The sequence below is a fragment of the Esox lucius genome, chromosome 19 (assembly GCF_011004845.1).
Source record: "Esox lucius isolate fEsoLuc1 chromosome 19, fEsoLuc1.pri, whole genome shotgun sequence".
Classification (NCBI taxonomy): domain Eukaryota; kingdom Metazoa; phylum Chordata; class Actinopteri; order Esociformes; family Esocidae; genus Esox; species Esox lucius.
This window is the reverse complement of record NC_047587.1, coordinates 6,448,964-6,475,613: the sequence shown is the minus strand read 5'-3', so window position 1 is coordinate 6,475,613 and position 26,650 is coordinate 6,448,964. Positions and strand designations below refer to the sequence as shown.

The following is a 26,650-nucleotide window of genomic DNA, read 5'->3' as shown; positions in this document are numbered from 1 at the left end:
GTCGTTAAAAAACACCTGCTTTTGAAGATACGACATAAACGTATCAATTGTACACAATTTGTTATGCTAATTAAAATAATTACATGATGTCGATTCCCTCCAAATAGTCATATTTATAAAAGTTCATTTGTACCAGAATATCATTAGATTTGATTTTGCATGTTACAATATTGAAAAAATGTAAGCTTAAAAATCAGTTCATCACGAACGTGTAAAATAGGCCACCTGAACAAACCCACGTGAGCGGAAGTGTTTGACATTACCAAAACACTGCGCTGGCCACTGGAGCAGGAGACTCTTTATCTGCGGATGTGACACGGTTACAAATAGGAAGAATCCGGGAGGAGTAAAAAAACATTAGCAATGGTCTGTTGAAGCGGTATACTGTCTTTATCAATTTCAATTTATTTTCTTGTTAGTTTCGGGTTGTTTACTTCCATCTAGGAAGCACTATGGTCGAGCAGTCGGATCGCGCTCCGCTGCTCGACTGGGAGGAGATTCCACCAACTAAACTTAGCCAGGCAAAAGAAAATGGTACGGATTCGAGTCCGCCAGGTCGCCGTCCTTTGGGCAGCACCGCGTCTACCATCAGCTGTGGGAGTCCAGCAGTTGTAACAGCTGTGCCGAGCGTGAACGGGAGCCCTCGCCTTGATTACCCTGGCCCATGGGATGTTCCCAGTCCCATCCATGCCGACCCTGGAATATCTCTAAAAGAACGTGTGGGATGGGAGGAAAGAGACCAAATAGTGTCTGTGTTTGTGGTAACCTTTGACACAAGATCAGGTGAGCAAGACCAATGATACAGTACAGTGGGGGTCTGACTGAAGCCGTGGAACTGCTCTAAGTAAAGGATGACGTTGCAAGAAATGCCTACTGCACTTTTACTTCCCAGGTCTGCAAATCCACGCTGTTCAAATGACTCAATAGGAAGAGACCCAAGGCAGTTGTTGCAACAGATTAATTGTATTGTTTTGGTTTTTTTACCATTAAAATGTGATAACACTGATTACTGCCAGTAGCCTACAGCAGTGTTTCCCAATCCTCGTCCTCTGGACCCAAAAGGGTATACATTTTTGTTGTTGCCCAAGCGCTCATGCACCTGATTCAAATTAAAGACTGGATGATAGGTTGTTTTACTTCAATCAGTTGTGTAAGTGGTTGGGCAACATTTGAAACAGGTGTGTGAGTGCTGGGGCAGAAACAAAAAACACATGCACCCCTTTGGGCTCCCAAGGACCAGGACTGGGAAACACTGGCCTACAGTGATCGTAATTTCTTTGTTACCAAAAAAGAAAGAAAATAGTTTGGTTTTCTCGTTGCAGCAAATGGGGTAGAATGTGGAAGGTCAGGCATGGATATGTGGAAGGTGATGTTTAAGTGTTTGTTGATGGCAGGTAACATGGTGGAATGGTGCCTTCCGCCTGACGTGAATCTTGATGGAGTGGAATTCAAGTCAATGGCGAGTGGCTCACACAGAATCGCCAATGACTTCATGTAAGACTGCATTACCTAACCTGAATTAACTGTGTGACTGGCGGTGGGCCGTGATGCTACGGGACTGGGTCGGATTAATGGGAAGAACACCGGTGCATTTTGGGTAATATTTACATTCACTACGTTAATTTGTGGCTTTTTTCTCCCCCCCCCCCAGATATTTCCGAAAAGGCTGCTACTTTGGGCTGGCGTGTTTTGCAAACATGCCTGTTGAGAGTGAATTGGAAAGAGGAGCACGCATGAAGTCTGTGGGTATCCTGTGTCCATCTTACACACTTCTGTATCGCTACATGCACTTCCTTGAGAACCAGGTCAGGTAAGTACTGCTGGCTGTCTCTCTCATTGTCTTGTTTCTGTTGTTCTCACATTCTGTCTGTCAGTGTCTGTTGTGTGTGTGTGTCTGTCATTCTGCCTCGTTGTTTGTCTGTCATTCTGTCTGTTGCACACTGACTGTCGGAATGTCATTTTTTCTGTTTATCACTGTTGCACTCATGGTCTATCAATTCAGGTTTATCAGAGATCTCTCCTGATTTTCTTCCTCTTGTCCTCCATCTGTATTTTCAGTTCTCATCTATTAAACATTAGACATGAGTCAGTACCACCACTGTCACTAGAAGCCATTTTTATGCAGTCTTTGTATTTCCTTCTAGGTATGTTTGGACAGTGAATATGCTGTTCAATTTGGGTCTATACTTAAATACATAAATCATTTGTGTTTTTTCTGTATTGATACTGGAACTATGCTTTAATAACCTGTAATACATTTCCTTAAATAAAATGTGTATTAGCCCCATATGAAATCGAGAATTATGGAATATAGAGTCAAAGATTATGTTGTTGCTTTATTATCCAAATAAAGTATTGGGGGAGTGTACATGCATCTTATAATAGGAGAGAACCAAACACCCTAGATTACTAGTTCTTTGTGCTTGAACATCTTAAGAGGCTTATTTCATCTTATTGAATATGCATAAAGTGACACATCCATCTCATTGGTTTGATATATGCTAATGCAGCTCAGCTTGCCTAGATATAGCACAAATATTGGTATGCGGATCCATTAGAAGAACAACATCACTCAGATTTCCCTGGGACTAACACAGATTTAGTCAAACCATGCTGTCTTTGGGTCAAGTGTATAGTTTATTCTCCTAAATTGTCTGTCTCCATGCAGACACCAGTTGCAGTGCCCTGGCTCATACTCTCCTCTGGAAGCCTTCTATGAGGATAAGAAAGCTGTGCTGGCCCCAGCTGGGACTGGTGCGGTCCCTGCTTGTCCAACCAGTGGCTGGTTTCCAGCGATCAACCGATGCATGCATCCAGAGATGAAGGTCAGCCCTCCGGTCACCTGCAACAGGCTGGACTTATGTTGGCGATGTGTTTAACTACATTTGTGCGTTTTCAAGTCATGACTTGAGATGCGTGCATGGAACTCTGACTTTTTTATGCCAGTGAAAGATGCGATTTAGTTTTTGTTCCACGGTGAGGGGACACAGCGTGTCTTGGTCAGACAGCCTGACGGTCCGCTCTCTCTCTCTCTCTCTCCAGATCACCCACCCAGCGGGCTGCATGTCCCAGTTCATCCGCTTCTTTGGGGAGCAGATCATGGTGCTGTGGAAGTTTGCCCTGCTCCGAAAACGGATCCTTATTTTCTCTCCTCCGCCCGTTGGTGTGGTGTGCTACAGAGGTGCGCGGAAACGGCTCAAACGCGCACACCCCCTGAAACCTAACCCGTTTAGTTTTCAGCTGTTATTACAGAAGTAATGCTGTTTTTCAAACTGTTCTCTTCCTCACAGTGTACTGCTGTTGTTGTCTGGCCAACGTGTCTATACCTGGTGTTGGCGTATCTGTGCCTGAGTTCCGCCCCTTTTTCTACATCAATGTGGCAGATATTGCTGTCCTGGCGACCGAGATGTCATATGTGGCCTGTGAGTGTTGACCTGTAGCTGTATCTGAACTGCCTGTGGCCTTCTTTTACTGTACCTGTCAGGACCAAATGAGGAAAATGTTATTCCAGGCTCAGGGGATAGGTTTAGACTAGCAGTTAACATTCAGGTTAGAGTTAGGGGTTAAGGTTAGGTGTTTGGGGTTAAAGAGTTATGGTTAGGGGAATCCCATTTTTGTGTGTGTGTGTGTGTTTAGGTACCACAGAAAAGATATTCGCGGAGAAGAAGGAGCTATATGACGTGTATGTGGATAATCAGAATGTGAAGACACACCGAGACAGTCTGCAGTCACTACTCCGGCTGAATGGGGCGGACCGGGACAAGTACAGGAAACTCAGTGAACAGAGGTATACAGACAGGGATAACTTGTCAGCAATTCTGAAGAAAATATTAGATGATGACCATGTTTTCTGTTTGGTCTTTACAGGCAAATGCTACTTTACACTCAGGAGGTGGACGGAGACTGCACATCAAATGAGGAAGACCTCTTCATTCTGTGAGTGTGATGATGATTACAGTAACAAACCCCCTTTTGGAATGATCAGATCTTAATGTCTGCCGTTTTCCTCTCTAGGTTTTTCATGGAGCAGAATAACCGTATCTTCCAGACTCTATCAGAGGTGGCAGGGAGTGAGGACCCCACGCTGACAGAAGACCATATGAGGGCAATGGGCCTGGATCCCCAGGCAGACCGCGCCTTCTTGGTGGATCTGATGGAGGTCTACAACGTTGATGCCATGCTGGTTGTCGATAATCCCTGCTGCCGCTGAGCCACGTGTGGCTTTTTCAGGTCAACCCGAAAACACTGCCTCCCTTTTACTCCAGTTGCCTCCAGCCCATCTCTCTCATGGTCTCTTGCCATGGCTCCAGGATAAAGCTGACTTGGGCCAGTATTAACTTACTGATCACACAACTGGTCAATTGGGCCACAGCGATCGACGAGACACCGTCTGTTTCCCTGCAGTGTTGCCTGGCTGAAGTACATTTCAAATTTAACAAACCACTTGTCTTGTTCTTCTCTGCATCTGTTCACTTCGCATTTGGATCACTGCTTGGGTCACGAGGTCTAGTAAGTTCAAGTGGAACCTTTATTCTGTGTGTCTCAGTTTATGGCTCCCAATACTGTCACACTGCAGACATGAACCAACGGCACCACAAATCTAGTATTCACTGTGGATTGTTCTCTACTTGATGCCTTTCTTAACTCCATGGAATTCTATGTCAGTTTCAATAATCAAGAAAGTTGGTCACATTAACAGGAAGACTGTTTTTTTTTTTCTTTCTCAGCAAATCCCAACTTTAAAGGGAAAATGTTTAATTCCCTCACAGAAAGAGGTATGTATTATGGAGTTTAGATTGATAAGGGAATAGTTGTTAACTGGTAGCATTTAATTCGAAACTAGAACTTGACCTAATCCAATGCTGACATTTAAGTGGTGAGTCCATTTACTTGTATGTTTTTCACATGTTTATGGTGATGTCTGGATATGTCTTGTATAATATTTTGTAGAGTTCCATAATTTGTTGTTTACAACTGTGAACCTGGCGAACTAATGTTATTTTATGATGTTTCACAAATGCTGCATTTGCTACTCAATCTCTGGATTGTTTTTAGATGGCTAAATGATTATGGATGAACTTATGTTTTGATTTAGTAGTATAATGATCTGTGATCAGAGGAAATCATGTGTAACAGACCTGTTAGAGAACTAACTGTTTCTGTCTCAGCCAGCAGCAGCTCTTCAAGGAGAGAGGCTTTTTGTGTGCTGTTCTTGATTTAAAGTCTAATGACGATTTATGAAAGAGCAATGTTGCGGATTGAACGAAATCCATGGGTGTTGCTGAGAGTGCAGATAAAACCTTTTTCTGTTAGAACTTGTCAGCCGCAAGCTGAGTTCTTTGAGTGTCGCTGTAACAAAGACTGCTTTGTATTCTTAGTTCTCTGGTGATGTCATGCTTGGGGTTAACCAAGGCATTACCTCACCTGGGCACACAGACATTATATGTTCGGGCAGATGTAGTCTTATTTACTAAACACTGTGAGGGGAAGAAAAAGAGAAAATATTTACTTCATATATTTTCAGATTGGTTTGGGTTTTTAGATCATTATCTGATTTGAGCTATTCTGAAATCAATGGATGAAGCTGTCACCTAATAGATTTGCGCTCAATGATTCTCAATGAAGACAGACTGGTCAGCATGTACCTGCAATAGTGACACTATTCACTGAGTCCTGACTAGGGACAGCTCTGTCCCAAAGTAGGCAATAAGACTTCTCTAGTTGTCCATCTTTGGTGCCGGCACTCTACTCAGACCACAGATTTAGTGTTACTAAACTGGAGGCGGGATTGAGGGTTTGTTTTTAAATGTTAACAGCATCCAACTACTGTACAGTTCATGCCATTACTGATGTTTGATTCAATATTTGGTTCGTCATAGCCATGATATAGCCCCTTTGACCTGCTGTTTGTTTTCACAGGTCCCTCCCTGTACTTTTAAGCACATCCTGGGAATGCAGCTGTTTGTTTTTCAGGTGTATCGTGTTAACGTAGTAGAGAATGTACACAACACAGACAGAACTGTACCAAATGCCTTTTGTGGAAACTAATCTCCTGTACCAGCATTGGCTGATGTTAATTTTTGTACAGTATGTCACCCCACTGAATGTCAATAGAAAGCAAAATCTGTATTACTTCAGCACTTTACTAACTCCTATTGCTTTGAACCTATACTCAGTAAGAACCAGAGCTAGCTACAAAGCTACATCCAGAACATGCACTACTGTAAAACATGGAGTCTTCGGTGATGAATACAGTGTAACTTGATTGCATGAGCCACTCGTCTTTTCAAGAGATTGGCATTACTCTAACATACTGCCATTGTTAAATATTAAAACATTTCTTGTTTTCCGTTGGATTGTATTTGTAATACAGATTTGCCAAAGAAGTGATTCTCATGCCACTGTAAATTCACCTCCATAGTTACACCATTAACATCAGCAGAAAAGACTGTACAGAACACAGGTAATCAGATATAATTGTCCCACATGTGGAATATATTGTACTTTATTAATGGGGATCAAGTCTAAACACAACCATTGTTTTCAATACCTTGGGCACCTTCCCCTTGCAATGATAATGACACTGAACCATTTCCTATATGTTTTATAATGACAAAGTACACATTGAGTGGAACTTAGACCAGTCCTCCAGAATCTCTCCAGACCCCTGAGATTCTACAGTCTCTGATTATGGGCTGCCATCTTCAAAGAATTTTAGCCCAGACTGAGACAGCAATTGCACAATGTTGATTTGGTGGTCAATTCTTTATTTGTGGATTTCGATCTTTGCTTCAGGCATTGACTTGCAGTAAGATCAAGTTGTTGACAAGATCAAGTTTGGCAACACAAAGCCTTTTTTGCTTCACCTTTATCAAGAGCTCCAAAAACTTGAGGTGACTATATATACACGCACGATGGGATACTGTACATTCTAATTGTTATTAAAATGTGACAGACCACACTATGATTTTATAAGATTCTTAAGTTTAGCTTAACAAAGAGACAATTTTGAGAATATTCAGCAGTAAACCAGTCAGTTATCAACAACAAACCTGCTGATACAAGCTAATTGTCATGGAAACAGCCACAGAATACACGGTCCTGTCACCTGCCATAATTGTGCAAACATCCCCATTTTAATGTACTGTATCAACAAGACTTCACTGTGGACAGTTTTACATTGGTCCAGCTCTGTGTTTACGACTGCTCATTGTCATGTCAGACAGACATACTCCCAATGTAAACCGAAGCTATATTGTATAGGTGCTGGCCTCTCAGCGCCTCAGCCTCCTTCGTGGTGCCACTGCGGTGTCCCTCACAGAACCTGTGTCAGGAGCTGCTGTTTGCGTTCCGCACTGCAGAAGAAGCGCAGTTTCCGTGGCAACAGCCTCACCTCCACTGGCACCGCCTCATACTCCTCATTATCGATGTTGTAGAAGCCGGCACCTTCCTGTGGGGGGGACATAACCACGCACAGGCGTCACGGCTTGTGCACCTACCAAGATGGTTTCACCCAATGGCAGGATGTCACATACAGATGCTAGGAACTACGTTCAGCTGAGGAGAGTCTCACCTCGGGAAGACTGAGTCGACATGCACTCGCCTCAAGCTTCAGAGATTTGTTTGAGAATGCGGTGGAATCCTGAACTTTCTTCTCTCTGCAACAAAGACAAGTGCAACAGCCTTGACACACACCCGCTTTAGGACAAGAGCAGCAACCTTTGGTTTCTTTTACTCGGCTAATACAGCAGCAACATGAGAGTGTGTTTATAGTTCCTCACCCAGCAGTAATGAATTCTCCCACAGTGAAGGAGTCTGGCTCCGCACAGACAACAAGGGAGTCGTTGATTCGCTGAGAGAACAAGGGAATAGACACTTCATATCCTGGCTGTGGGTTTAGTAGCGGCCATGCTTTAGGTAACGGTTAGGTTTACTAACTTTCTGGACAGGGTTTTTGTTCTGGGTGTGGATGGACAGCTCCAAAGTAGACAGCATCCTCTCTTCCCACTTCTCTGGCTCCTCCACTTTGGGAGGCTCTACGCAAAAAACAAATCCAAAGCCATTCAGGTGTTGTTAACTGAAAGATGCACTCTTACATTTCTAGGATAAATAATCAAGTGTAGTGTTTTCTTTGGGCTGACGAACACTAAGGCACCAAAAGCATCAAAAAATAATAAAGTTGTCAGTGGAGCGGTCCGCAACACTACATTTTGGTTGCTGCTGTGCGTTCAGAGGAACTTGTGAGTTGCTTTGCAATGCATTGATCTAAACTGATGTTCCTAAGATTTAGCAAGTTTAAAAGAATCTAAGCCAGATATTGAGCTAACTATGATGTTAACCACTTAGCTATCTTAGTAAAGAAATTGGCAGCATATAACTCCCACTTTGCAGCTAAATATTTCATATTCAACTGACAAAGAAACCCACTTGAATTCACAATGGGCCTCGCACTGGGTTATTAAGCATTTTTAGCATGAAGGTCACAATAGCAGTGACAAGGCAGGCAAACCAAAGAGCTAAACATTTTACTCTCCATGCTGTGTGAACCCTTCTGCAGCTTTGCGGAGCCCATGTATCAGGTGCATAAACTGTGGACTAAACTTCCTGCTTGGACAAAAACACCTGGCCAAACACATGGGCTCAACTGAGCTAAAGAAAGATACCTGGAACTGGTGGATACCAGTAATTCTTCAGTCTGTGGACGATGCGGTACAACAGGTTGGGACGCTGAGTCTTCTGTTCAGGCGTATCAGGGGGGCGAGGAGTGGGTGCCAGGCAGGACACAGAGGCCTTGCGAACCTGGGGCCACTCCTGGGGGGGGGGGGGGACAGATAGTAAGAGACTGTATGACAAAAGCGCATTAAGGATCAACAGAGGTGTGTGGACACTGACATGAAATCAAGATTGTTTACCCGTAACGTGCTGAACCAATGAGCAGCTTTTGTCTTCAATGGGCCAAGGTACCAATACCTATATGTATATATTTAAAAACATTTAATCCCACCAACAAAGACATTTATAAAATGTTAGGTTTCTTTACAAAATGGTGGAATACTGGGAAAACGTATTTGCCATAAGCTCTGAAACATAACTAGTAAGTCAAACTGTTCTTACTTTTTGATGGTGGTAGTCACATCTCTGAAGGCCCCCCACTGCAGACCCATCAGGGCAAACACTGGCTGCTCTTTTTCTCCCTGGACACATAATAACATTAATCCATTACCACAATCACATGACACAAGTCAGGTTCAGTTCTGACACAGATGTCTAAAACGTACACTGTTCATCATCAGGTGTTACTGAAGCCTGGACTCACCTGGATCTGCAGTACATCGAGAGGTACCGTTTCTCCTTGAAGAATAGACAGAGTTGCTGAGGTGATGTGTCTAAAAAAAATAAAAGATAAGACCCCCAATTTGAATTACAGAAACAATAGTATATTTGTATGGACTACGTCTGAGAAAGTATGACATGTTACAGGTAGATACTTACTTCACCTGATTGTCACTAAGGATGTGTAGGCTCTCACTCAGGGAATTGTGGGACCCCAGTGGGATGAATCCTATGGGGGTTTTACTAAATGAATCCTGAGTTGGAGAAACACACACAGGACAGGGTATAGACAGCTAAGCTTAGAGGGCATTACGCAACATTACAAAAATACAATTAGGAACACAAGGGGAATTCAACAGTTTGTGCCACACAGCTTACCTGATCAGCCCTGCGCAGCATGCCAGTGATGACCTCCTGCAGAGTGCCATCTCCTCCAGCCACAATCAGCATGTCTGTTTGCTCCATCAGCTCCATCAACTTCTTTGCCTGGCCTTCGTAATCTGTCTGTAGGAGGGAAGACGTGTACAGTATTACACCATGTAGATATTAGACCGGGAAGGCTTCACCTTAGATGTCAAGGGGAAACCAGATTGCCTACCTTTACTAGTGTCACCTCGACACCAGCAAGGTGTAATATAGGGGCAGCATTCTTCTCAAATAAGTTGTTGGCTTTCCTATGATCAGAGAGAAGGGCAAGAAGTGACATGGGTGGTAAGGCAAAGACAGACGCACTACGATCACCTGTGTTGCAAAAAGGACCATGTCTCTATTTGGTTGACATTAGGGAATACAATGTGATGGCTATGTCTTACCCACTGCAAGCTGCTGGATTTAAAATGACAGTGGCTTTCTTCGGTTGCTCCTGGGGTGCTATCTGCTGACGTCCAAATTGCTGAAATTGGGGATAGATTATTTTGAATTATAGAGGAATGCAGTACAACGACGTCCACAGAAGCCTCGAACGCAGGCATGTAGTTGTACAGGATAATCCATCTCACCCTTGCCGCCAGACAAGCTTCTCTTCGCAGCAGATTATCACTGGGGGAAAAAAGTGCATTGACAGAGAGTATACAACTGATTAAAATACGTCCCCATGTTATTTAATGTCGTTAGATTGAAATCCAAAGAACCGCACGCTAAGACCTAGATGGTAGATTACTTCACAATGGGTACCGATAATTGTGCTTAATGATGCTTTACTTCATTTAACAGATAATGTTATAGGTAATTCTGAAGAAAGCCCTTACACACCAGTGTTTACCATACAGCCAGTTGCCACCGTATGAAAGCGCAAGTGCAGCAACAGTGGACTTCTTCCAATGATTCCGCAGAGTCACAAACACTTTCACAACCCGAGCCATGACCTTATCAAAACCATCAAATGTTCCTCTTCAAAACATTATTAACATCACGATTTGTGCCGTAAAATAAATCCTCCCATAGCGGTCATACCTTCTAATTCGCGTGTGACACATGGGTGTAGCTATTTTACAGGTCGTGTCAAACAAAAGGTGTAATTATTGGTTCCGCTTTATCATGGTATGTTGACAATATCCAAAGGACCCCAAAAATGCTTCTAATGCTAGTATTAACATGTTTCAAATATAACACTATGATTATAACTTTTAAATGTTATACGATGTCATATAATCTAATATACAATAGTTTATAGCCAATTTGTATTCATAATTCGAACCGCACCGTTTGTAATTGACTACATGTCCCATGCACCAGCTGGGGTTCAAACCAAAAGACCTCGCCTGAAGAGGTGTGCAAAACTGTATTTTTGATATTTGCCCCTCATTTTCACTGTTTCGATATTGACATAATACACCGAATAATGCTTTTCCTGGTGAACAGATGGTATATGGAATAAAACGATTATCTTCAAATTACAAATATTGTATTTCTATACTGGCACTAAATCAGGAGGCTTTAGGGTCAAATGCCCAAAATTTGAGATTAACATGGCGGCCCAGATGGCGGTAAATTCAGGTATGCGCTTTAATTTTCTCGTAATAGGGCGGTGAGAAGTTTTTTTAATTGTTATTTACCATTAGTTCAAAATAACAGTTTATTTTACAAGACCAACGTACATTTTAATTGTATAGATCACGGTCAGATTACATGTGTGTCAATTTCAGATCGAAGGCATCGCTAGCCTAAGCTAAGTACGCAGCTAACGCGTTAACAAACGTTACAGTCAATATATCGCATGGTACGGTACCTATGTTGCTAGCTAGTAACATGGGTTGTAGTTTCATGTAAGATATGGGGCAACATGACTAAGTAAAAGTATTCATACCAAGCAAACACTTTATGAAGTCAGTAAATACAAATGTACCTAAGTGGTCCTCCTGGTTCCAAGAACTTAGCTGACTACTAGTACTAGAAACGAATGTGAAAATGTCATGTGCTTACTAACTAGCTGTTAGCCATGTAACTAGGAGGTAAACAATATGATCATTCATGTTACTGTTAGTTTCCTGAATCGGATTAGCTAGTTTAGTTCACTTAGTAGTTTGCTAACGTTAGATGATACACCAAAATGACTAGATTTGATTTTGGTTCAAACAAGGAGTGGGATATAATGCCGATATTTCATATCAACATTACATTTGGCATTTCTTGTTATTATTAAGTCAGGTCTACTCACAATACAGGTTAATGTTTATTCAAAAGTGTATGGATCTAGATACTTTTGGCTATTTTCAGTGGAGTTGGGTGCTTCATTATCCCAAAATGGTCAGATTTTCATTAATGTTGGCTAGCAACTTCACGGTAGTTATGATGCGTTATGTGTTCAGAACATTGCCCACGGTAGCAGCAATGCCTAAGAAAGTACAACACCCAGTTGTTTATCGCCATTATCTAAATACAAGTTCTGCAACTGGTTTTACAGTAACCCTTTGCGAGAAATGATTTCTGACAGCACAATTTAGTTTCGTAGAAACCTTTTGTAAAGCAGTTTTATTAAACTTTCCATTTGATTAGTCTGTTTTGCAATCGTTTATTCTTTAACTTCACTGCTGGTTGGCCTTGCGGTGAAGTGCTCATTGTACAGGCTAGATGTGAGGTACTAATGGATTGTCTTTACTTGTCTTCCCCTGTTAGGAGCCAGCCTGTGGGGCCCGCTGAAGGAGCTATGGGACACAGTGGAGGGTGCTGTGTGGAGAAGGCAACCGGAGAGTGTCCACCTCCTGGACCTACAACTCAAGAAACACAAGCCCAATTTCCTCTCGCTCTTCAAAAATCCAGTGAGACACAGGCTACACCTAGCATTCAGAAGAGTTGTCATTAATATGCAGTCTGGGGTCTTATTCAAGGTGATTTACATGATGTGGTTTCTTTGTTTTTTTTTTTAGCCAAAGAGTGCAGAGCAGAGGGAAAAAGTGCGCAAAGCCAGCACAGAGGGCATTGCCATCCAGGGCCAGCAGGGGGCGCGTCTACTTCCTGAGCAGCTGCTCAATGAGGCCTTCATCCTGAGTGACCTCTTTGACATCGGCGAGCTGGCTGCGCTGGAGCTGCTGCTGGCAGGTGACACATACTGCAGTGATGACCACCTTGAACATAAACACTGGCTAGATGTTCTGTCTAAAAAAATATTTTATACAGGTGAGAACCAGCAGCCCCACTTCCTGGGTCTGAGTCGAGGGCTGGTTGCGGTGCTCCTGTACTGGGATGGGAAGCTATGCGTGGCTAATTCCCTGCGCTCGCTAATCCAGTCGCGTCACGGCAAAACCTTCACTTTGGAATTAAGGTATGACCTACAGGGCTCCAGACTAACATCTTCCCCTGGTGGAACCCGCAAATGATTTGGTTGGACTCATCAAAAAAAGAATCTTGAAATAATTTGGTTATTTCTAGATAACCATTAACTTAGCAGTATTATTAGCTTGTGTGTTTAGACCGCTGTCACTGATATCTAAGCTGGAGCTACAGTCATTCGGATGGTATGTATGTAACCTTTGTTTTCGTTAAGTAGCAGGCGTGTTGTTTTGATCCATGGTCTTTATTTGTTCACCCGCCAGTGCGGAGCTGGTGGCGCTCACCACAGGCTTCACCGATGAGCTGATGGGCCAAGGCCTGACCAAACGCATACTGACGCTAGTGTCAGAGATCAGTGTGACGCGGGAGTTTGAGCGCCTGCAGAAAGAGCGAGGCCTGGGCAATGAGAAGCACCGGAAGGAGGTGAGAACAAGTCCTTCTCGGAGACGTGTGCTCATCCAGATTGCCATTTGTCTTTCCTCTGTCGCGTAACCGCATGGTCTTTCTCTGCCAGGTATCCGATCTCATCAAAGAGACCCGACAAGCACTGGCCGATAGCCTGTTTGCATGGACCTGCCAATCACCGCTCAGTAAGGACGACACCCTAGCCCTTATTGGCCACTTGGAAACGGTGACAGCAGAAGCTGACGGCTCATTGGACAGTGTGAACCTGGCTCTAGTCATGGCACTGCTCTACTGTCTGGATGTCAGCTTCTTGGAGCAAGGAACCGAAGACCGAGAAGGTGAGTGGACTGCGGTGTGTTTGGCCTTTGTTTCCACCCTCCGCTGCATACACTTCTGCTCAACACATGACACCGCTAACTACTATAGCAAAACATAGACCGTTTTCATGAATGACTTGTGTGTTTGTGTGTGTGTAAGATCTGCTGCAGGCCTTGCCCCTGCTGACCGAGAAGCAGTACGTGTCTTCGGTGCACAGTCGCCTGGTGGAGGGGGGCCCCTGGAAGCTGCCTGGGCTGCAGGCTGTATGTCGCCTGGCCTGGTCTCTGGCTCTGCGGGCCCTCTCTCAGCTGCCCCAAGGCTTGGCCCTAGTGGAGTTCACAGAGACAGACGAGGCGCTGGCCGATCAGGCCCTGCTAGGCGGTGTCTTCCTGTTCATGACAGAGGGCATGCTGGGATGTGAGGGCTTCAGCCATGATGAGTTCTACACCCGCCGCCTCCATTCCCTCATCACTGACTTTCTGGCACTCATGCCCATGAAGGTTTGGCGTGTTTCAATATTACAGGATTTTTTCAGGCGTATGTGATTATGTCGTTTTGGGAGTACGTGCAACTTTATGATTGCATGGTCTGTGTGTGTGTGTGTGCGTGTGCGTGTGTGTGTGTTGTTTTGCAGGTAAAGCAAATGCGTAACCGTGCCGACGAGGATGCCAGACTGGTCCACATGTCTCTGCAGATGGGCAGCGAGCTCCCATCCTCCCTGAGGAAAGACCTGGACCACCTCATGATCCTGGTCAGCCTTCATTACCTGACCGAACAGTCACTGTCCCTGGTGTCTCACGTGGGATTTCCCAGTCCCAGGCCCTATGGCACGGCCTAGTCCTTTACAGGCAACTTACGTTGAATCGTGCTGCACTGTGACATAAATAGCAGCATGCATGATGGTTGCTTCCACAGAGAAGCCTTCACAGAGCCTAACTATTTGTGGCTGACCTGTTTTTGTGCGTTTGTAGATTGGAGAGTTCTACAGCAAGGACCCGTTTGGGCTGGAACTGGCCCTGGAGTTCTGGTGCCCTACTGAGTCCCTGCAGCAGAACTCCCTCCAGGGTTCTTACCTGGGCATGGCGATGCAGAGGCCCCCACACAAACAGGTGACATTATGGCTTTGATCAGAACGTTCGACGGTCAGAATGTCCTCAACATGTCGGCACCCTTTAAACCAACCTGTGTGCCGGGTCACAGGTTGTGCTGTCCAAGTTTGTGCGTCAGACGGGGGACCTGCTGCCCCCCACTCTGTACATCCCCTACCTGCGCATGCTGAAGGGCCTCGCCAACGGCCCCCAGTGTGCCCACTACTGCTTCAGTCTGCTCAAGACCAACGGGGCCCCACACGGTAACTACACGCGCACACACACGCGTGCGCGCTCACCTGTCAGGCCCTGCGGGCATTTAAACACACAAGGCCTTTATTCGGCTCATCGATAAAGGCGTTCCCCAAGCTTCGGTGCGTTGTCCCCTGATGGTGTTCATGTCGTCTTTGCCCAGGGGAGAATGTGCAGGTGACGGGCAGCCCTGTGTCCTGGGAGCACTTCTTCCACTCCCTCATGTTGTACCACGAGAACCTGCGTCGGGATCTGCCCAACACGGACGCCACGCAGTACCGCCTCCCGCCTATAAGGGGCATCACTCAGCGGGAGTTGGACGGCCTGACCTCTTTCCTGCAGCTGCTCTGCACTATCATCACCTGGGTAGGAAGTGGTTGTGTGAAGAATGTTCTAGACCGATGGCTAATGAATGAGGCGTGTTCAAATATCCGGCGTGACGGAAGCGAAGCCGGTTTAAAGGCTCTCCCCGTTTACCCGTCGTGACGTCTCCTCTGGCGCGGTTTCAGAGTGAGAACGCCCGCCTGGCCCTTTGTGAGCACCCTCAGTGGACACCTGTCGTGGTGATGTTGGGCCTGCTGCAGTGCAGTGTGCAGCCTGTCCTCAAGGGGGAGCTCCTGCTCTGCCTGGCCGCCTTCGGGAAGTCCCCGGAGATCGCCGCCTCCCTCTGGCAGTCACTGGAGTACACCCAGGTAGGCCAGGGGGGATGCTTTCGAAGCCCGTGTCTCTTCCGTCTGATTCGGTCTGATCGGGTTTGACCTGTGCTGATGTTCTTTTCTCTTCTCCAGATTCTTCAGACCGTGCGGGCTCCAGGACAGAAGCAAGTTGCTGGGATTGAGGTAAGATTGTCTTAATCACTTTCCTTGTGTCTTGGTATTCGAGACCGTGTACATTTTGCTTGTACCCACCGGTCTCAGAATGTGACCCCTCCCACGTCTCTGTGACCCCTCCCACGTCTTGCTCTGTGACCCCTCTCAGGTGGAGCTGAACGAGATCGAGTCGAGCTGTGAAGAGTACCCACTGACCAGAGCCTTCTGTCAGCTCATCAGCACGTTGATTGAGAGCGCGCTGCCCGTCAACCTGGGGGCGGGGCTCCGTGCGCCAGGGTTTGAGCCCTACCTGATCTTCCTGCGCGACGCCGTCTTCCTTCCCTTCCCCACCAGAGCCTATCGCCGTGCTGCCGAGAAGGTAACGTGTTCTCTACGTCTGGTGGCACTGGATGATACCCGGGGACGCCCCGCTCCTTTGGTGGAACGCACCCGGCCAGTGGCATTTTGCCACGCTAGCTGGTTGTTTGTACTCACTCCTCGCCCCTCTCTGCCCTGGCTCCTAGTGGGAGGTGGCGGATGCTGTTCTGGAGGTCTTCCACAAGCTTCTGCGGGACTATGAGCCCCAGCCCTCAGACTTTGTCCAGGAGACGGTGGAGCTGCTTGGGGAGCAGGTTCTGGCCCACAAGCCCCCCGGCCACAGCCTCATGTTCCACCTGCTCAACGACTCACCCACCCTGACTCTCTGTCTCAGCCTACTGGGGGAGGGCGTGCACCAGCTGGACACCTACGCCACCTTTCCTGGTCAGTGCCTACGCACGCAAGCTGTGCCATAGCCGTCTGCCGCGTCTGTGGTTGTCTGTTGAAACGGTTAGCGTCCCCGTTAGCGTTGTGTGAGGAGGCGAGCGTTCGGCGGATTTAGGAGTGAGTCGAGAGTTCGGTGCTCCCGTTTCCTGTGTCTCGAGATGACGCGTGTGTGTCTGTGTGTGACTCACAGGTAAGAAGCAGTTGGAGTCTGCCGTGCTTCACTGCCTGTGTCTGCTGGACCTGGCCCTGCAGAAGGAGGTGGCGTTCATGGATCTGCTGAGGGAGAGCCAGGCCTCGCTCATAGTCTCCCCATTGGAGCAGCTCCTGCAGGGGGTCAGCGCCCAGAGCCGCCGGGCCGACCATATCGTCAGCATTGCCAGGTTGTTAACCTCAACTGTGTGTGTGTGTGTGTGTGTGCGCGTGTGTGTGTGTGTGTGCAGAGAAGCCTTTTCGCTGCACTGTGATGTACCTGTCAAATGAACACGTGGCAGAATTCCCTGTCCAGTCTAGAAAAGCACACGTGGTTTTGGGTGCGCGACCCAAAGCCTGTGAACCAGACTGAAGCTCAACCTTCACGTGTTCCCTGACAGGTACCTGTACCACAGCAGCTCCAATCCTGAGGCGGCCTTCCAGAGCGCTAAGATCCTGCGCCACATTTCCCGCTACCCGAACATCCAGAACCGGCTGGTGGGTGACTTCACCCACGACCAGGCTGTGAGTGACAAGCTGATGGCTGGCTTCGTGGAGTGCCTGGACAACGAGGGGGCAGAGGAGGGCTTGGAGAAGGGAGACGGTGAGTCATGACCAGAAGAGTTTGTCTCTGAGAGGGAGAGTCCTGCCCTACACGTCCCAGACTCCGACCTGCCCATTGAGTCAGTGGCTCTCAGCGATCTGTTCACTCACCGTCAGCTCTGTTCCCTGCCGCTTAGATTCTGATCCGGCCAAGAAGGAGGCCAGGGTGCGCCACGAGACGCAGATCCACATCCTGAACCTCCTGATCACCTCCCTGGAGCTGAAGCCCCCCAACCTGGCCCTTTACCTGCTGGGCTATGAAGTCAAGAAGCCTGTGTCCTCCACCAATCTGCAGGATGCTGGTCAGCACCCGCTCCTGTTTCTTTAGCGTGCTGCCTTGTGTCCATTAGGTAGTTCTGGTTGTTCAAGTCAGGGCGCCGCTAGCTTAGCATTTTGAAAACAAAGTAGACAGTTGTTCAGGTTGTACTGAGAACAGTCTATGCTGAGAATTTTTACCCAGTGATTTCTTTATTTTTTGTGTGTGTGTGTGTGTGACTTTCAAAACTGCTACCTTTAGCTTGTGCGTTGTTGGCTGTTTTTTTGGGTGGTTCCACAGAGATTTGTTATTCTCCCTGTCATGAACTGTTACATAAATAACTAACGTGGTGCCCAAATTGTGCCTGATATGGTGGGTCTGGTTATTGGTTAGTTTGCCTGTTGGCGTTAAGGAATGGTGTTCTGTGTGCCAGGTGTGCTCGGGTGCCCGCGGAGCTGCCTGCATGCCATCCTGAGCCTGCTGCAGAGAGGCAGTGAGCGGCGCTCTGGCCCGGTTCTCACTCGCCAGGCGCCGCACTTGGCTGAGCTCTGTTACCAGGTGATCTACCAGCTGTGCGCATGCTCCGAGACGTCAGGCCCCACCATGCGCTACCTGAGGACCAGCCAGGACTTCCTGTTCTCTCACCTGCAGCACCTGCCTTTCATCTTGCCTGGTAAGTTTTTCACTGGGGTCTCACTAGCCTGGCGCTGCCCTCTGCTTCATCTGAAAACACGCAGGCGGAAGTTGTATTGCTGAAACCCTCTATGAGTCCCTAATGCCAGGCTTTTTATTTGCACCGCTTTTACAACTGTAATCTTCCGTAATGTTTTGCGAGAGAGGGACTAATTAGCATGTTTATTTTCTCCAACCCGTGTCCCTCCCCTTCCAACCCGTGTCCCTCCCCTTCCAACCCGTGTCCCTCCCCTTCCAACCCGTGGCCCTCCCCTTCCAACCCGTGGCCCTCCCCTTCCAACCCGTGGCCCTCCCCTTCCAACCCGTGGCCCTCCCCTTCCAACCCGTGGCCCTCCCCTTCCAACCCGTGGCCCTCCCCTTCCAACCCGTGGCCCTCCCCTTCCAACCCGTGGCCCTCCCCTTCCAACCCGTGGCCCTCCCCTTCCAACCCGTGGCCCTCCCCTTCCAACCCGTGGCCCTCCCCTTCCAACCCGTGGCCCTCCCCTTCCAACCCGTGGCCCTCCCCTTCCAACCCGTGGCCCTCCCCTTCCAACCCGTGGCCCTCCCCTTCCAACCCGTGGCCCTCCCCTTCCAACCCGTGGCCCTGCCCCTGCTCTTCCAGGTGACCAGATCTCTGCTCTGTCTCAGATGTCTTGGCTCATGAAGACAGCCGCCATCGAGCTCCGAGTGACATCACTCAACCGCCAGCGCTCACACACCCAGCGCCTCCTCAATCTGCTGCTGGATGACCAGCCTCACACACAGCACACCGGTAATGAAACACACACACACACACACACACACACACACACACTGGGGCTCTGGACTGTGACAAAATTATTGTATTTTGCAGCCATTTTCTATTTAACTGGTCACATGGGTGCGACCTTTTATGAGTTATGGGATTTGGTCAGAAATACTGAATTCTTTGGTCAAAAAGAATGGTCCCGATTATCAAAATGTACTTACAAACTGGCTTAATTAACCCAACAATAATGTCCTCTAAAATTGATAAATCTGATAAATGGATTGGAGGTTTTGTCATATGATTGAAATGGTATTCAAGCAACAATGCATATGCTTTAAGGTGACGTGTGTCTGTATTAACCAGATGGGGAGACCGGCATGGAGGAGGAAAGCAGATCTGTGAGTGGATTCCTGCACTTTGACACGGTCTCCAAAGGTGAGATCAAGTTCATAACAAGAACCATCTCCAGTGTTGGTTCTTCCCCTCCATATATTACGAGTGGTTCGAAGACAAGTACCTCTCTGGTTTAGGATTGCACCGTGTCGTTTTACGCACTCATCCTTCATCCCTTTGTGATGTGTTCAGTGCGTAGGAAGCTGCTCAGTGTGCTGGATGCCATCGACTTCAGCCAGGATGTGCCCGAACTGCTCCAGCTGGACTTCTTTGAGCGGACACAGATCGAGCAGGTCATTGCCAACTGCGAGCATGTCAACGAGCATGGTCACACAGTCTGCAACGTTAAGGTGGGCTTCAGTTCCAGGTTGAATGACTGACACTTGGTTTTCTAGGGTTTTGATTTTCCGTTTGTGGGCTACCATGGACTTTTTCTCCCCACAGTTGCTGCATCGAGTCCTGGTGGCAGAGGTCAATGCCCTCCAGGGGATGGCAGCCATTGGTCAGAGGCCACTTTTGTTTGAGGTCAGTGTTGACGTTAGAATTCCAATTACTTATATTTTCCTTACAACATGTTCCCCTGGGTTGTCATGGGAGCATTCCTCAAACCACTAAACTGAACTATTTGTTCTTGGGAAGGTTCTCGTTTTGATTCAGTGTTCTTCTGTTTGGTGCCTTTTGAATATGACTCCTCAGGAGGTGAACTCCATCCTGCAGCAGGTGGTAGAGAGGAACCGCGTTCGCCGGAGCCTAAGTGCGAAGCGTCACGCGCTGCAGTCATGGAGGGGCCTGGTGGAGACCCTGCTCACTGCCTGCCCTGCAGACCTCATTCCTGCTGACGATCGGCAGCTCATCATCAGAGACCTGCTGCTGGACCTTCACGATAAGGTCTGTCTGTCTGTGTCTCTGTCTGTCTGTGTCTCTGTCTGTCTGTGTCTCTGTCTGTCTGTGTCTCTGTCTGTCTGTGTCTCTGTCTGTCTGTGTCTCTGTCTGTCTGTGTCTCTGTCTGTCTGTGTCTCTGTCTGTCTGTGTCTGTGTCTGTCTGTGTCTGTGTCTGTCTCTGTCTGTCTGTGTCTCTGTCTGTCTGTGTCTCTGTCTGTCTGTGTCTCTGTCTGTGTCTCTGTCTGTCTGTGTCTCTGTCTGTCTGTGGCTCTGTCTGTCTGTGTCTGTCTGTCTGTCTGTGGCTCTGTCTGTCTCTGTCTGTCTGTCTGTCTGTGGCTCTGTCTGTCTGTCTGTCTGTGGCTCTGTCTGTCTGTCTGTGGCTCTGTCTGTCTGTCTGTCTGTGGCTCTGTCTGTCTGTGTCAGTAAATCAATAACATTTTCTAAAGCACTTTCTACATAAGCAGTTTTCACAAAGTGGTCGCAGAGTTACCCAGCCTGAAAAGCAATCGATAACGTGTTGAAGTACAGTGATAAAGAAAAACTCCCTGACTGTAGGAACCAAGGACGAAGCTTTAGTTCAGCTCCCCGGTCTCATTTCTCCTGTCTCTCCTCAGGTGCTGTCCGAGGACGCGGCAGGGGAGCTGATGCCCATCGTGGCCGGAGCGGTGTTCACCCTCACCGCCCACCTCAGCCAATCGGTGCTGTCCGAGCAGCAGCAGGGGGCAGGGCCAGAGGCAGGCGCGTCGTCGGGCTTTGCCTCCATCGCTAACTCTGCTCTGCACCTGATCCTGAGGAAGCTGCTGGACTTCATCCTGTGTACCGGGGGCGGTTTCCAGCGTCTCCGGGCGCACCTTTATGGCTCTCTGCTCTACTACCTGCAGATCGCCCAGAAACCCGAGGAACCTGATACACTGCAGCAAGGTATGGCCCATGTGCAGAACTCCCAGGTCCGTCTGACCCGAGGCCCGAGTATGTAGTAACTTTACCCTGCTCATTGTTTGTTAACCCAGCCGGAAAGTCTATGTGGGAGCGCCTGACCGCTCCGGAAGATGGGTTCTCCAAGCTGCAGAGGGAGAACCTGTCCATCATTGAGAGCTACGGCACCGCCCTCATGGAGGTGGTGTGTAGAGACGCCTGTGACGGCCACGACATCGGCAGGGTAAGAACAGACCGCCGGTGAGCCTGGTACGTCCCCGGTTTCTGTCTCTCAGACACCCCCCCCCCCCCCTCGCTGACCTCGCTCTCCCGACCGACTCACTCTTTCTTCCCGTCCGGTCGTCTGACCTGACCTGTGTGCGTACTGTTCTGTCGGCCCGACGTTAATTCGTCTTGTGCCGAATGTGCCCCGCCTGACCCCGCCCCCTTGTGCCCCGCCTGTGCCTGACAGATGCTGGCCCTAGCCGTGCTGGACCGCGTCCTGTCCATCGACCGCCAGTCCCAGTGGCTGCTGTATGTGTGCAACAGTGGCTACCTGCGTGTGCTGGTGGAGAGCCTGAGGCAGGATGACGCGGCCCTGCAGACCATGCTCAGCCCCCAGCCCCCCCTGCTCAAACCTCTGTACATCTACGAGAGCAAGATGGTGAGCGTGCGAGCCCCCACACCCCAAAACTGGGCCTGTTCCCCTTCTGTTAAATGTGTCAGTGCCTCTGGCCATGTGGTGCTGGAGGAGGAACACACACACACACACACGTGTACTCTAATCCGTTGTCGTTTGTGTGCCAGGCCCTGTTGATGCGGGTGGCTAAGACCAGCCAGGGGGCTGTGGAGCTGCTGCGCTGTGGCCTGGTGGCTCAGCTGGTGGAGTGTCAGGTGTTTGACATGGTGCCCGACAGTGACTCCCACAGGTGAGGAGGGAACCAAGTGAAGGGGGCAACTCCATCCTGCCCCCCCCCCCCCCCCCCCCCCAAGTGGTAAACAATGAAATGAGTTGTGGTATCTGTCTGTGTGTGTCCCTAGGATGTTTGGTCAGAGGGATCCGTCTGGCTTCATCCCCAGCCCTCAGGACCGTTACAGACAGATCCTGCTGCCTGCTCTCAGGTTGTTCCAGGTCATCCTCACCTCCACCACCACACACCATCAGCAGGGAGCCGCCCAGGTTCTGCAGTGGCTCATTGTCCACGCCGACACCATCCAGGGTCTGCTGCGCTGTCCGGAGCTCAGCAAGGGGCCCCTGCAGGAGCTCTCTCTGCTCACCGGCATCATCAGCAGGACAGCCCTACCAGGTACGCCTGTGTTACCCCCTCCAGTCCTCCCCCTGGTCCTCCCGCGTCACCCCCCCCCTCCAGTCCTCCCATTCCCCCTCCAAAGATCTTACCTGGTGTCTGGATTAGCTTTTATAGTCTTGGTTATACTGATGTCACTTTGTGTGTTTCAGGAGCTCTTGAGGGACAGGATGTAAACAGTGCAGTTCTACTGGAGTTCCAGGGTCACATCAGCAGATTTCAGGTAGGCACTGTCACCGTGGTGACGCCCTGATTTCAGGTTGATACTGTCACCGTGGTGACGCCCTGATTTCAGGTTGATACTGTCACTGTACTGACACCCTGATTTCAGGTTGATACTGTCACTGTACTGACACCTTGATTTCAGGTTGATACTGTCACCATGGTGACACCCTGATTTCAGGTTGATACTGTCACCATGGTGACACCCTGATTTCAGGTTGATACTGTCACGGTGGTGACTACCTCTGCCATGTGAGTCCCGGCATCAGTGGCAGGGCATGGATGGACATTAGTCCTGATAGGATGGTGTTTCCAGGCCGTGGTGGCTAATGCTATCTCCTCTAGCGTCAGTGTCTGTCTCTGCTGAGCCGCCTGGCGGGGAGCGAACGAGAGCGCCTGCTGAAACAGGCAGAGATCGCCGCCCCGGGAGACCCGGCCGAACGTCGGGAAGAGATGGAGGTGGCCATGCAACAGGTTAGTTGCCGAAATGAAAGACGTAGCCTGTTCGGTTTGTGCTGGTTGGCCTTGGCATGATGGCACACTGACATGTGAAACCAGGCTAAGAGGATGCCTTGGGTCTGACGGCTGTTGTCCCCAGGTGTGTGCAAACATCATGGAGTACTGTCAGACCCTGCTGCTACAGAGCTCAGCCCAGGCCCAGTTCAGCATCTGTCTCTTCAGCCCATCCGTCAGCGAACCAGCCAGCAGAGATGGACGCACAGGTCAGAATCTTCACCCGGGCGGTTTTTAACTCCAACCAAGTTACTGGAGAGCTACTCTATTATAGGTTATTAATCTACCCCCCCCCCCCTAATCTAAACCATAGTCAGGCTTATCCACCTGCTATAGGTTATTAATCTAACCCTAAGTCAGGCTTATCCACCTGCTATAGGTTATTAATCTAACCCTAAATCAGGCTTATCCACCTGCTATAGGTTATTAATCTAACCCTAAGTCAGGCTTATCCACCTGCTATAGGTTATTAATCTAACCCTAAGTCAGGCTTATCCACCTGCTATAGGTTATTAATCTAACCCTAAGTCAGGCTTATCCACCTGCTATAGGTTATTAATCTAACCCTAAGTCAGGCTTATCCACCTGCTATAGGTTATTAATCTAACCCTAAGTCAGGCTTATCCACCTGCTATAGGTTATTAATCCTACCCTAAGTCAGGCCTATCCACCTGTTAACTATAACAATCATCTGTACATGATAAAGGTCTGAACAAAAAGCCCAGGAACAAGGTTTGAGATTTCTGTTTTCATGCTCCCCATGAATGTCCCCTGCTGGTGTGACTAAACACCTCTGCTCTCCGCTCTCAGACCTGGCCCTCCCCTCAGCCCCATACTCTCGTGTGCCTGGCCTGGGCCTGGTTCTGTTCCTGCTCAAGAACAGTGCTGCAGACTTCTTACGCTACCATCAGAGTCACAGGCAAGCCCTGGGCAAGCTACAGAGTCTGGAGCAGCTGCCTCCAGAGGAGCTCAAAGAGGTAACACGCACCCCTGTTCAGAGGTGACAGCGCAGCGCCCGCACACACCCACACGTCAGCCTTAAACCTCCTTCGTCCTTGTGTAGCTGTGTGCAGCCCTGGTCTCTGGTACTGGAGGAGTAGAGAAGATCTCGTCGGTCCAGAGGAGCCTCCTGGCTAAGAGGCGCCTGGTCCAGCTGATCAATAACAGAGCCAAGTTACTGGCCCTCTGCTCCTGTATCCTGACACTCAGTTAAAGCTGACTGAACCTGATTCAGACCCATTTCGCCCACACTGCTGTGGGGGTGTTTCCTGTGCTACAGGAAGGCGGCTTGATTTAAAGATTGTGTGAGAGAGACTTGAAGAGAGAGAAGCGTACTTGGTTTATATAATCGGAGTTACTCATGAAACTTCTGGTAGCTGCAGAATGTGATTGTATTAAAGTGTTTTTTTCTTTCTACAAATATGGCTTTTTAAGTTTAGGCTTCAAAATATCTTATTCCAGATATTTTCATTGATGAACACCCTTGGTAAGAGTGGTAAGAACCTGGCCATAAATCTGACTGGGTCAATGATAATAGCTTTTCTACACAGACGATCATGCACAATGATTGCCTGGTCTTGAAGCATTTCAAACCTCAATTCCTTTAGATTTGAACGTTTTACAATAGACTCTTAAACCTAATGTTAGTGAACTGTCATAGCTCTAGGCAAAAAAGAAAGTGAGCCGTTGTTGTTGTTTGCGTAACATTTTGATGTCAGAACGGGGCTTTGGTGCCAGTAAGATTGGGGAAACCCTGGGCTAGGTAGAGAGACTGAGGTAAAAGGTTTTGAGTTCATGATTGCCTCATGCGAACGGAAAATGTATTAAGAAATGCCTTGACCTAACTCAACCATAGATGTGATTGAGACCTGCCTGTTTGTGCTATGGCGCCACCTGGAGTACTACCTCCTGTACTGCACCCCCACTGACCCCAAGGACTCCTTGCTGCCTGGAGCCAGTGCCTACAGACCACGCCTGACAGACGGTGAGGCTCCACCCAGCCTCTGGGCTGTATGTTTACGTCGCTCCCTTGGATGGCAGATTTTTCAGGAATGTGTTTTTATGTTTTCAATAAAATGTATATATATATTTTTTTTACCTCCCAGAATCAGTGAAAATGCATAATATCTTGAGAAATGATGAGTAGCCTTTTACCTGGTTGTGTTAATCGCATCCCTTTTCCCTGGATGTTTTGATCGCATCCCTTTTTACTGGTGTTATTCTCCTGTGTTTCCCTAGACTCGTTTGGACGTGCCCTGGGTCTGTCCAGAGTCAGCCAGCAAGACTTGGAGCAGGTGAGTTATTTGATCATGCGCTGACTGGACTAGACATAACAATGTGGTGAAAAAAGGGTTTTGTAGATGTTTACACCTTAAGGTGTTACAGTCCCTCTATAAAGGATCCAGAGCCGCAGGATTTGGATCTAAACCTCCAACCTTTATCATTGTCTCTGTCACGTGGTTGACAGCACCGGCCTGAAAACAACGTTGTACCAGGGACAGTGCCTTTGTGTGTTGCTGGGTTTGTTTTAACCTGAAGAGTGGCAGATGGTTTTTGAAGACTGACCTACTGTGCTGTGTTTTGTGTCCAGCTGCTGAGTGACATGGGGGCGGGCTTCGGAGAGCCTCTGCAGAGGAAGCTGTTGGAGGTTGAGGGGCTATACAGCCAGGTCCGTTCCCGATACACGTTCATCCAGGCGCTTGTACGCAGGATCCGAGGCCTGCTCCGCCAGCCCAAGAGCTGAAACCGTCAAACGCCTATACACGCGCACACACACAACCTAGTTCTTTCAGAACCACGGCCACCGGAGAACCAGCCCGAGGTGTACAGAACCAAGATCTGAAGTGCTCTAATGCTGACTCAACTGCCTCTATTGACTCCAGTCTGCTTTGCTGGCCTCTTGTATCCTCCTCCCCAGAGTCAGGCACCAGTTACAGCTCGTACCGTCACTAAGGCTCTATCTCAGTTTGATCTTGTAAAGTTTGATGTATAGACCAAGATTAGATTTCTAAATTGTGCAGATGCACTAATGAAATGATTCTTCAGACTTTTGGCTTGATCATTGTTTTTGTTGTTGAGAAATTTTTTCTATTGTGAAATTAAATCATACTTTTCTAAAATGAAATGATTTGGCAATGATTTATAGTTTTTTTGTCTGTGTTGTTGCTGGACTTTTTGGAACGTCTTGTTAGAGGAAGAACGGGACCCAAACC

The 26,650-nt window shown here is 48.2% G+C and overlaps 3 protein-coding genes across 3 annotated transcripts; 2 read left to right on the top strand and 1 right to left on the bottom strand.

Annotated features, from left to right (window-relative positions):
* Nucleotides 1-234: 234 nt before the first annotated feature.
* Nucleotides 235-6,351, top strand: dennd11 (DENN domain containing 11). Its single transcript, XM_010883289.4, has 9 exons — nucleotides 235-783; nucleotides 1,395-1,494; nucleotides 1,652-1,810; nucleotides 2,669-2,825; nucleotides 3,043-3,181; nucleotides 3,291-3,422; nucleotides 3,637-3,787; nucleotides 3,868-3,936; nucleotides 4,015-6,351. Exons 1-9 carry the CDS (start codon nucleotides 453-455, stop codon nucleotides 4,208-4,210), a joined length of 1,434 nt encoding a protein of 477 aa, XP_010881591.1. The 5' UTR covers nucleotides 235-452; the 3' UTR covers nucleotides 4,211-6,351.
* Nucleotides 6,352-6,467: 116 nt separating this feature from the next.
* agk (acylglycerol kinase) lies at nucleotides 6,468-10,825 on the bottom strand. Its single transcript, XM_010883290.4, has 14 exons — nucleotides 10,585-10,825; nucleotides 10,332-10,371; nucleotides 10,146-10,225; nucleotides 9,932-10,007; nucleotides 9,712-9,837; nucleotides 9,493-9,587; nucleotides 9,317-9,386; nucleotides 9,115-9,194; nucleotides 8,913-8,970; nucleotides 8,664-8,811; nucleotides 7,939-8,036; nucleotides 7,782-7,852; nucleotides 7,574-7,658; nucleotides 6,468-7,450 (listed from the first exon to the last, which is right to left on the bottom strand). Exons 1-14 carry the CDS (start codon nucleotides 10,692-10,694, stop codon nucleotides 7,316-7,318), a joined length of 1,272 nt encoding a protein of 423 aa, XP_010881592.2. The 5' UTR covers nucleotides 10,695-10,825; the 3' UTR covers nucleotides 6,468-7,315.
* Nucleotides 10,826-11,223: 398 nt separating this feature from the next.
* On the top strand, nucleotides 11,224-26,562 carry nup205 (nucleoporin 205). Its single transcript, XM_010883292.4, has 37 exons — nucleotides 11,224-11,328; nucleotides 12,448-12,590; nucleotides 12,699-12,870; nucleotides 12,949-13,093; nucleotides 13,365-13,524; nucleotides 13,616-13,844; nucleotides 13,984-14,324; nucleotides 14,459-14,575; nucleotides 14,796-14,933; nucleotides 15,025-15,175; nucleotides 15,328-15,530; nucleotides 15,674-15,856; nucleotides 15,953-16,003; nucleotides 16,143-16,352; nucleotides 16,498-16,735; nucleotides 16,929-17,118; nucleotides 17,329-17,531; nucleotides 17,668-17,832; nucleotides 18,220-18,459; nucleotides 19,081-19,230; nucleotides 19,570-19,641; nucleotides 19,792-19,949; nucleotides 20,044-20,124; nucleotides 20,296-20,487; nucleotides 21,096-21,402; nucleotides 21,492-21,640; nucleotides 21,869-22,060; nucleotides 22,204-22,325; nucleotides 22,438-22,703; nucleotides 22,856-22,926; nucleotides 23,271-23,399; nucleotides 23,524-23,647; nucleotides 24,249-24,415; nucleotides 24,502-24,631; nucleotides 25,294-25,422; nucleotides 25,677-25,732; nucleotides 26,029-26,562. The coding sequence occupies exons 1-37, from the start codon at nucleotides 11,301-11,303 to the stop codon at nucleotides 26,179-26,181; spliced, it is 5,955 nt and encodes a 1,984-aa protein (XP_010881594.2). The 5' UTR covers nucleotides 11,224-11,300; the 3' UTR covers nucleotides 26,182-26,562.
* Nucleotides 26,563-26,650: the final 88 nt, after the last annotated feature.

Bases quoted from the DNA above. Each gene is read 5' to 3' on its own strand.
- agk (XM_010883290.4), bottom strand. From the start codon at position 10,694: ATGGCTCGGGTTGTGAAAGTGTTTGTGACTCTGCGGAATCATTGGAAG. The intron at 9,387-9,492 runs GTAAGTATCTAC...TATTTTTTTTAG, and splicing joins CTTAGTGACAATCAGGTGAA to ACACATCACCTCAGCAACTC. The intron at 7,451-7,573 runs GTGAGACTCTCC...TCCCCCCCACAG, and splicing joins GTCGACTCAGTCTTCCCGAG to GAAGGTGCCGGCTTCTACAA.
- nup205 (XM_010883292.4), top strand. From the start codon at position 11,301: ATGGCGGCCCAGATGGCGGTAAATTCAG. The intron at 14,576-14,795 runs GTCAGCCTTCAT...GTGCGTTTGTAG, and splicing joins TGGACCACCTCATGATCCTG to ATTGGAGAGTTCTACAGCAA. The intron at 15,176-15,327 runs GTAACTACACGC...GTCTTTGCCCAG, and splicing joins GACCAACGGGGCCCCACACG to GGGAGAATGTGCAGGTGACG.
- dennd11 (XM_010883289.4), top strand. From the start codon at position 453: ATGGTCGAGCAGTCGGATCGCGCTCCGCTGCTCGACTGGGAGGAGATT. The intron at 784-1,394 runs GTGAGCAAGACC...TGTTGATGGCAG, and splicing joins AACCTTTGACACAAGATCAG to GTAACATGGTGGAATGGTGC. The intron at 2,826-3,042 runs GTCAGCCCTCCG...CTCTCTCTCCAG, and splicing joins GCATGCATCCAGAGATGAAG to ATCACCCACCCAGCGGGCTG.